We start from the raw sequence: 10,055 nt of genomic DNA on the forward strand, positions 1-10,055 counted from the left end.
TCCGGCAAAAAATGTAATGGGTTCTGTCTTGGCTCATGTCCTGTCCCTCCACCAAATATTATGGGAATCTGCTCAGCAGTTTTTGTGTGATCCTGCAAACAAACAAACAAACGGATTTCATTTGCAATTTAATCTTCCAATTTAAAATAAGAGCCGGGAAAGCAAACCCCGTCACAACACTTGATTTATTTAACAGCTGCTTCGGGTAAGATTAGAGTTTACATGTGCAACACTCTTACTGCATTGAGCCAAACTGACTTGGTACATTATTGCCTTTAATAAAAGAGTATCCGGAATAATTTAAATTCATTGTTTTGCTCCAGATCTGTTTTATTTATTAGGTTTAAAAACCTTTAAACTGCATCAACACTTCAGCAGAGTAACAACATGTCAGCTCACACTCCACCATGCAGCATGAGGAGAGCAGAGCTTCATGGGTGACCATTCCCCTTAAATTCAATCAAGCTGCACCAAACTGCACACACTCATAGACATCAGTCCCCTAAATATCATATCAGAGATTCAAAAATATAAATATAGATATAAGATAATAATAATAATATAATTTCATCCTGATCCATCAATGATTTACTCCGAAATTGGGGATAATGTAAAAAAAAGAAAGAATATAATGCATAATAAGAATAGTTCACACTCTTTGATAGTTTGATAATCAGCCTCTGGTCATGATCAAACACAGATTATCTGCTGAGTCATCTCTCCGTGAGGATGATAAGAGCACAGAGCAGCACTGAATTCATTCTCCACATTAAGACAAGGCACAGTTTCCTGTGTTGAAGACCTCTCAGATAACGTCTGCCTGAGCACTCCTGCACCGCCCGTGTGGAACATCAAAAGTTGCTGGGTCCAGCAGTCTCCCTGCTCATCTGCCTGTCTGCAGAACCCCCCCCCCCCCACAAGAAAGTGGATGAGAAAGGATGGAGACAGTCTGCCTCCTCGGGCTGGTTCTTCAGAGACCTTGATATGGCTCACATCAAAGCGAGGAGGGGAAGCCGGGAGGTGTTGCAGGAAGTCTGTCTGACCTGATCCGTGGAGGGGGACGGCCTCCGGGCTTGGATCTTCACATTTGGGATGATTGTGCAGAAATAGATTCTTTTTATTAAGTCAGCTGTGACTCCATTATAATAGTTGTTTTAAAGCTAAAGGGGGGGGTATGTTTAAAGTTAAATGTACTTTTTGACGTCCACTATCTCAGGTAGACTTGACTTCTGACCCCCCCCCCCCTCTCAGCAGTCTTCTACAGCCGTCGTTGGCCCGGCCCGCAGGGTTCCTTTTGTTAAGCAAAGTCCCCACTGTCTCTGCCGTGTCACACCTACAAGCGTCTCCTAATGTGTGAAACCAGACACAGCCTGTGGGGTGTAATCACTCCCTGAAAGGCCACTTACACAACCACCCCCCCCCACCCACCTTCCTCCTGAAAGCTTGTTGACGCTCATCCTCTCAGCATGGAAACACACACAGTTTTGTTTCCCTTCTCTTTGCCAGCCTGTGTCAAGCTGCAAATTTCTTCTTGGGTAGTCAGAATAAAAATATGGAGCAGAGGGCTGCTCACCTGATCTTATACATTAAGCTCAGTTTCTCTGCCATATAGGGACCACTACTCTTATTCTGGAAACTGCTGCAACAATGTCCCCTGAGGCTCTGGAGCTGCTGCTTTCTTAAGTCTGAGAGAATCATCGCGTCATGAGCTGTTCTCAGCCCCAAGCTCCAGAAACTTTCTGGAAAAATCAGGACATTTAGGACATTTGCCTTTTTAATATGAGACATGAAGTACGCAGCAGGAGATTCACAACAACAGGAATTGAGATGAGGGGGGGTATCTGAGGCAGGACATGAAGTATAATGTCCGCTCTGGAAATCATGTCCTTTTTTTTTACAGCACATCAACACCAGCGTTGAAGTTGACATATTCATCTCTTTTTTTATTCTGAGATATTTGTGTGGTTTTGGGATTTTTTCAGTTTCACATCCATCACATGTTCACGTCATCAACACGCCCACCTGCAATCTGCCCTCGCTGACACCCCCTTCACAGAATTTCAGAAAGGAGCTACATTGATACGAGGATCTTTTCAGTGCCATTTTTAATACAATGCATTACAAACTAAATGTGCTGAATGTAAGATGCTTATACATGGAATCTTTAAGGAAAGACCACATGAAAATGCATCATGGGAAACGTAGGATTCGGTTTTTTTGGAACTTGATCTATATTAGAGGTATCTTGTCCAGGTATCTTGACCTCTGGTGCAAAGATTGATTCAAATTTGCCTGAACGTTATGAGACGATGACACTATAATAGCTTTGCTCCTTTAATATGCATGTTGACAAAGAGTGGAAATAAATGAACTGACTTATTTCTTGGTCCTAGCTGTATGGGGGGGGTTGTTCTCGGCTTACACTTGGAATTAAAAAGTGATCTTGGGCTTGAAAAGGTCAGTGACATACTGGTCCTGAATATACAGTGTTGTACTATACCGGATATTACCAGTTTTGACCACTAGATGGAGATGTTGATCCAGCCACCACGTGTAAAGGCCTGTGGAGACAGTCTGTCTTCACTGGGACATTTCTGATCATATGTGAGTGAACCTCCTCATGTCACATGTTTTAAAACCTTCATGCTGTCATCATGGATGCACGTCATAGTAAATTGCACATTAAAGGCCTCACGCTGTTCCCAGGCGCGTGCGTGTGCTATTATCACAGCGAAACTGGTGGAGACCAAAGTGAGACACGGACCTCAGGTGATCCGGCTTTAAAACATCTGTCCCGCCGCGTCTCGTGCACTTCTTCTCGGTGCACACACATGACGTAAGTTTGGACTGGCGCCTGTGTGCGTAACTGCGGATAATGACAGTAATTGCAGCGTGCAGATTGTGTTGTGTTCCCTCGAGCTGTGTGTCCTCACCCTGTTGTCTGGTGGACACGGTGAAGGTCTGGAGACACACACACACACACACACACGCACACACACACATACGCACTAACTCGCTCCACTCTTTCAACGAGGTGTATTGTTTTACTCAGTTTCACTGAAATAATACAAATAATAAAAAAATCATAACAACGACAATAATAGTAATAATCTATCATTTGCATTCTTCTGCTTTTTTTCATGTCCTGATACAGATCGCGCACGCACGTTGCAATTTGCATAGCTGATTGTTAAAGGGCAAATAGTGTGTGTGTGTGTGTGTGTGCGCGCGCGCGTGTGCGTGTCGCGGTGGCGCCATGGATTGTTAATTTGTGTGAGCGGCTGTCTGCTCCTGTCAGCGGCAGCAGCGGCGGCGGCGGCAGCGGCAGCGGCACGTCAGTGTGGTGTGACCGCTCGGACCTGGAGGAAAGCGGCTCAGCGCAGCGTCATCGTGGCGGCAGCATGAAGACGCTGTGGAGCAGAGTGACGCTGCTGCTTCCATAGTTAGAAGTTAGATGACCACTTACAAGGAGCTGTTTCATGCTGCTACTGAAATCTTTGCATGAGTTGTATCTATTTGGAGAATTATCTATAGTCAGAGAAACTATTTAAATGTTCCTTAGAGCTGCTGGTTTGATGTTTATTTCATAAAACGTGATCCTTCATTTGTTTGAACTGTAACTATGGTCACTACAGAGATAAAGAAAATAAAGAATCACATTAGATACAACAGAGTGTTATATCTGACACTTATTTCTTAGAATAATAAATGAAGTGACATCACTACCGAGAATACAGTCTGTACCATTCAGTCAGAGGACAGTCTCAGTGAGCTCTGTGGACACTTTGTTAACCTGGTGGAGAGACTGGCTCCAGTGGTGATGTGTGGAATATGGTATTACTGGACCAAAGCGGGATGAATGAAGGGATTGGTTTGACCCGAGTCATCAAGTCAGACGGAGACAGAGAGAAGGAGACAGGAAAATGGGTGACGTGGCTTAGAAAGTAAAAGTTTGTCCCTTCAAGGAAAAAGTCATCAGAGCTACCTGTGATCGAACAGAACTCATGTGCAAGTCTGAATAACGTTTATGAGGAGCTTTGACTGCACTGATAAATGGTCTCACAAAACTTTTCACTTCATATGTTATACTAATACTTATTCTATTTAATATTATACATCCATTATATAGAAGTGTGAGATAAAACTTGCTGCAGCTTTCAAGAGTAGGTCTGTATTTCCTGACAAAAGAGCGAATGCAAACATGGGTGTAGATAAACAGTGTGTGGTGTTGTAGGTCCAGTAAACAATACTTATTTTATAAGAACAAGTTATATTATTCCGCCATTAAATCCTCAGAACGCCACATGTGTGTCTGAGAGTTGTCTATTAGAAGCAAACAGATTTGTTGCTTATTTGCACTGATAACTGCAAAAAGTCTTATTTTTACTGAAACATACCACATACTTAGCAAGCCACTTCATAGCAGGATTAGCTATTGTGTATTTATTTGTTATTATAGAATGTATACAACTTAGTTTCCTTTATCCTGGTGTAAATCCAGTTGTTTTCACTTGAATTGTTTTTAAAAGTTCTTAACCATCTTTGGCTTGCCCTCTGTTTACTTATCTTTATTTTGAAAAGGCGAACCGGACACTGCGTCGTGACGCGTCCTGACTGACGTCCCTCTTTGCGTTGTGACCAATCAGGATGCGGGGGCGGAGCTCCGACAGCTATTAGTGGAGCTGGCCGTGGTCCGAGCGGAGAGAGAGCCAGAGACACTGAGCCTCAGCTGCGGAGGAGCTGCCCGTGTTCCTGCGACCTTTCTCCCGCAAAACAAAGTGATGCTTCCCCGTGAGCGGGCAGCGGAGGACCACCGGAGCCCACTTTAAAGCACGTGCCGCTGTTTTTAAAGGAGTATATTTCACCTTCTTTCTGTTCCTGAACTTTCGTCTCGAGCCAGAAGGAGAAGAAGGAGACGCAGTGGGGTTTTTTCGCTCTCCGGTAATGTCGGGCCGCCTTTAGAAAAAAAAAAAAACATTCTCCGCTGACTCCTCCGCCTCCATGCGGCTGAGGACCGGACCCGGGGTGAACGCGAGGCGCTCGGTGTGGATTGTGAGAGAGTTCCGGAGCAGGAATGCCGCGGGTTTGTCCGTGAGCTCCATGTAAAGGTGTTCGTGTTGCGGCTCTTCGCCCGGCGGACCCTCGCTACTGGATATACGAGGAGTGTTAGGCTCGGCGCAGTAATTTGGTGTAAATGGATCGACAGTCCAGTTTCATTTCCATCTGGCTACAACTGGAGCTCTGTGCCATGGCTGTCCTTCTCACTAAAGGTACATCCACCACACACGCATGCTGGTTTAGCCAGACTCGACATCAGTTAAAAGTATCCCAACACGACTGGAGTTAAAGCTCACCCACTCGTGTCTTCTGAAAACTATTAAGAGCTTCATTAGAACAACTTGCAACCTCATTTAAGAAAACACTTGAATCAATCTGCAGGAATCACTTGAGACAATTGTATTTATTCCCATAAAACTATTTTAGTTCAGGGTAAATCCTTGAAATAGACTAAAGGGATTTACTTGTTCTATAAACCATCAATATTGTTTTTTTGGTTGAAATCCCTAAAATATATTTTGTAGGTATCTTCTTCGTTTGTATGGCTCCTTAAATCAGCATTTACGTTATTTAGAAGTGATTAAACAAAGCATAACAGAAATTCGTCTCAGCTCCTGCAACACAATTTTAGAGGAAACACGGATTCAACTACAGAATTGGGTTGACACCATCAAACTTTAATTAACTTCTTGACTTCGGTTTGTTGAGTTAGGTTCGTGTAACTCCCAATTTTTTAAACCATCAACATACATTTGGCTTTAAAATCCTTAAATAACCTCTATGGAAACAACAACACAAGTTCACGCTTCTTTGTAGAAATGTGTTTTGTCCTAAACTACACTAGTTTACTTTCCAGTCAAAACTCTAACATCCAAACTCTGTGAGACATTGTTATAAATCCTCCAACACAATCAAACCCAAGTAACTGCTCTGTGTCACTAACTCGTGTTTAACTTGGGTTTTGGAGCTGCCATTCATACAAGACTGAGCAGGGTCTGAAAAGCCTTGGTGGTGCCTGGCCTGTCGCCCCCCCCCCCCCCCCATCACCTCCCTCCTCTCTTCCCTAGCCCACAAAGGGGCCTCAACTCACTAATGAAATATTCTCCAAATGACCTGCCCGGGCCCTGCTGCTCCAATCCCTCATAGGGAAAACACTGATCTGATGAATGTGCCCCTGCTCTGCAAGTTGGTGCATTTACAAGGGCCACGACCACCGTGAGACACAGAGTTTGTTCCCGGAAACATTCAGAACAAACATGCTGTAGTTGCAGCCTCATATTTTCAAAGTAGGAAATGGAGAAGCAGCGTTTATTTCCTTGCTTAGGGAGCTGTTGCAGTAAGGCTGTCGTTTAAACAGTTTGTCATTCAAAAGAATCACTGCATATGTTAAAGGAATACACAGCGCTCAGGTTTATTGTCCTCTGATACAACAGTAAGAACATCAGCCAGTAGATACAAGTTCTTTAAAGAAAATGTTTGTCAGGGCAGAACCTCGGCCTGGATTTAGTTTTTCTGTGGATGAAATAATGAGTGGGCCTGTGTAAAAGCAGGCAGCCCATAATGATAAGGTTGCTGGGAGCTCTGTAGATGGGACCTCAGCGCACCCTGCTCACCCCCCACTCCCCCAGGCAAGTCCTGACCGCAAGTAATGCTTTGGGGGGGAAACTCCTGTGCCGCTGCCGTTCCCCCCTCCTCCTCCCCCTCTTTGTAAGCAAGTTTCCATTTGGGTCGAAAGAAATTGACTTTGGCAAACAAACCACTAATTATGAGCCTGCAGTTCCTGTTTTATAATGCGGACCAAAAAGGAGCACGAGAAACTCTTAAATGAGGGAAGAGTTGCAGGATTTGTGCAGTAGTGTGAACTTTTCTCACAAGGTCTAAATATCTGCAAGAGTGAGAGCTTTCTAAACGACGCTGTAGACTTATTGGCTGGATTAGATAAGAAAGTCTGGTAAACGTAATCTGGAAAGTAGATTTGTTGACGCGACAAAACCAAAGGGAGCAAAATGAACCCTGAATCAAAAGGAGCAGAATCTTCAACATCTCGATATCTGTAATCTATTGAACCCATACAAGGATCTTTGAGAGTCTCTGTTCCCCATTTTGGCATCCACAGACCGTGGGATGTCTCAGGACTAAAGTAAAAAGACATGAACTTTAAAACAATAAAAGGTTTTCTTAACCCAATCTCTTTTTTTTTTACCCTCTCTGCATTTCCAGGAGAAATAAGGTGTTACTGTGACGCCCCGCACTGCGTAGCCACTGGATACATGTGCAAATCCGAACTGAATGCCTGCTTCACCAAGGTCCTAGACCCCCTCAATGCAAACTCGCCGCTCACCCATGGCTGTTTAGACCCCATCGCCAATGCCGCGGACATCTGCAGTGGCGGCGGCAGCTCGAGGGCCGCGGACGCCCTCAGCGGGGCCTCGTCCACGACGCTGGAGTGCTGCCATGACGACATGTGCAACTACAGAGGCCTGCACGACCTGGCGCACACTAGGGGCTCGACTGGTAAGGAGGAAAAAAAACTCAGGGCTGAATCACTGGCTGTCGACGATGTTTGTTTGTCACTCCAACTAGAATATGAAAGGCTCTTCAGCTGGTTTTAAAATGATTTGCCTCTCTGGGGGGATTTAACGATTCCACCTCAGCAAATATTCACCATTTTTCTCTTTCCTGCTCCAGGAGCAATAAGTTGAGCGGCAGGGTTCTTCAAATACTTTGCTGTTTATGGACATACAGGCCACCCTTGCCCCCCCGCTGACTTTTTTTTGTGCTAATTCTCAGCTTTACAAAACTTCAATTTGACTTTTAATGGGATCCAGCTCTGCCCTGGGAAGGCAGGGAAAAGCCAGTTTACCTTAAGCACTTGGACAGAGATCAGATATGCTCTCTTTTTTATTATGTGTGCACCATGTAATTTTCCCACTGAGTAGGAATGTGCCTCGTAGAACGAATATTCCCTGACAAGTCTGCATGTTGGGTAGAACCACCAGCTCGCAGGCTTATGAAAGAGTGCATAGAGAGGGGGAGCTGTCCTGGGGGGGTTTCTGTTGTGACCCCGACCAGAGCAGACTATAGTTTATTAGTTCAAATGACTTTCTGGCTCTCGAGTCAGGACAAGGTGACTCATTTGTTTTTACCCCTGCTGCCCTTTCTCACTTTCCTGCTCTCTTATTTTCTCTTTCACTGTGGTTACTGGTGTAACTGTAGAGCAGAAGCAGTGAAACCTTCTAATTAAGCTATGAGCAGCAAACATGGAATCAGCCACATGCAGTAAATCTGTTTATAATGACTGGAGCAGTGTAAACTTATGAGCGTGCATTTGAACAGATGTTTATCTCTGTGTTCACAGATAGCCGGTTCCAGCCAGACAGCAACAACAGGAACCTGGTGACGCGGGTCCAGGAGCTGGCCTCGGCCAAGGAGGTGTGGTTCCGGGCGGCGGTGATCGCCGTGCCCATCGCCGGCGGCCTCATCCTGGTGCTACTCATCATGCTGGCGTTGCGAATGCTGCGCAGCGAGAACAAGCGGCTGCAGGACCAGCGGCAACAGATGCTGTCGCGGCTCCACTACAGCTTCCATGGCCACCACACCAAGAAGGGCCACGTGGCCAAGCTGGACCTAGAGTGCATGGTGCCGGTCACGGGCCACGAGAACTGCTGTCTGACCTGCGACAAGATGAGACAGGCAGAACTGAGCAACGACAAGATCCTGTCTCTAGTGCACTGGGGGATGTACAGCGGCCATGGCAAACTGGAGTTTGTATGACTTCCTGTGACTGTCACCTCTCCACAGCCAAACAGGACTGCCTCTCAATCGCTGTCTGCTTTTTTTGTTTCAAAGACATTCCCATGTTGTTCGTCCATTTGGACTTTTGGGTTTTTTCTTTTTAACCAGTGGCGAAAAAAATACGAGACTGATATCATGCCGTGGGTTTTTTTTGCTAGAGGAGCACTTTACTTGAAAATGAAAGGCGAAGCAGCGAGAAGCTGTGTTTAAGCTTGAGAGAGGGCAGGACTGAGGTGGAGGACGAGCTCCTCTGCTGCTCCTGAGGATCCTGGACTTTTACACTGAGCGCTGAAGGATTCCAAATCTGTCTTATTTGCACATTTGTAAAAAGAAAAACACACAAAAAGTTGTCATTGCTTAAAAGAAAGAATTTTACACTGACACCAGGGTACAAAAAAGGACTTGAGGAGTAAAACAATTCAGTGTTTGACTGTAGGTGTGCACACTCCTTTGTGTACATTTCATGATTCAAGCTTATTGTAAAGATTTCAAATATGTATATATATATTTTTGTCTGATAAAACTGACTGGTGTGTGTGTGTGTGTCTTGTTCTGGGTGAATGTCCAACATCTCTCTGTGATCAGACTATAAGCTTGATTGTGAGTGTGAAAGAAAAACTTCCATTAAAAGTGACTTTTTATTTATTTCATGATTCAAATCTTGTGCTTTTTGTACCTTATGGCTTAAAACAGTGAACAATGGAAAAGGTTTTAGTTGTTAAAACTAGAGGCATATGAGACAGATTGTGTGTGACCTTCTCCAGGGGTCACACCTTTAACCTTTTCACCCCACCACCACCTCACTTACTAAATTTATCCTGGATGTAGTAATACTATTTATTTTATTTTTTAAACCAATCCCAGTAAATAGTCTCAGTGACAGTCACTCCTATGCAAATCTGGGTGTCCGTAAGCAAGGATTTTATTATTGTTATGCTGGGAACTCTTCACAGTTGATTTGGTTCTAAATTTCTTTGTGGAGTAGCTGAGGTCATCACTTTATCATTCAGCTCATTCCCTTTCAAAATGAGTTCCATATGATTGTTATTGTGAACAAATCACATCAATGAATCCCACTCACAAATAGTGTGAATCCATAACTCACCAAATACCCACTAGTGCACCAAATGTGTATTAATACACTGCAGAAAACAAACCCACACAAATACACTTTCCCTCTTGCTCGTGTGACGTGTGCTGAA

The 10,055-nt window shown here is 44.5% G+C and overlaps 1 protein-coding gene across 1 annotated transcript; it reads left to right on the forward strand.

The window, feature by feature from the left end:
* Window positions 1–4,693: 4,693 nt before the first annotated feature.
* bambia (BMP and activin membrane-bound inhibitor (Xenopus laevis) homolog a) lies at window positions 4,694–9,498 on the forward strand. Its single transcript, XM_020087819.2, has 3 exons — window positions 4,694–5,270; window positions 7,279–7,572; window positions 8,417–9,498. Exons 1-3 carry the CDS (start codon window positions 5,195–5,197, stop codon window positions 8,830–8,832), a joined length of 786 nt encoding a protein of 261 aa, XP_019943378.1. The 5' UTR covers window positions 4,694–5,194; the 3' UTR covers window positions 8,833–9,498.
* Window positions 9,499–10,055: the final 557 nt, after the last annotated feature.

This window comes from Paralichthys olivaceus, chromosome 17 (genome assembly GCF_024713975.1).
Source record: "Paralichthys olivaceus isolate ysfri-2021 chromosome 17, ASM2471397v2, whole genome shotgun sequence".
Taxonomy (NCBI): domain Eukaryota; kingdom Metazoa; phylum Chordata; class Actinopteri; order Pleuronectiformes; family Paralichthyidae; genus Paralichthys; species Paralichthys olivaceus.

Bases quoted from the DNA above. Each gene is read 5' to 3' on its own strand.
- bambia (XM_020087819.2), top strand. From the start codon at position 5,195: ATGGATCGACAGTCCAGTTTCATTTCCATCTGGCTACAACTGGAGCTC. The intron at 5,271-7,278 runs GTACATCCACCA...CTGCATTTCCAG, and splicing joins GGCTGTCCTTCTCACTAAAG to GAGAAATAAGGTGTTACTGT. The intron at 7,573-8,416 runs GTAAGGAGGAAA...CTGTGTTCACAG, and splicing joins GCACACTAGGGGCTCGACTG to ATAGCCGGTTCCAGCCAGAC.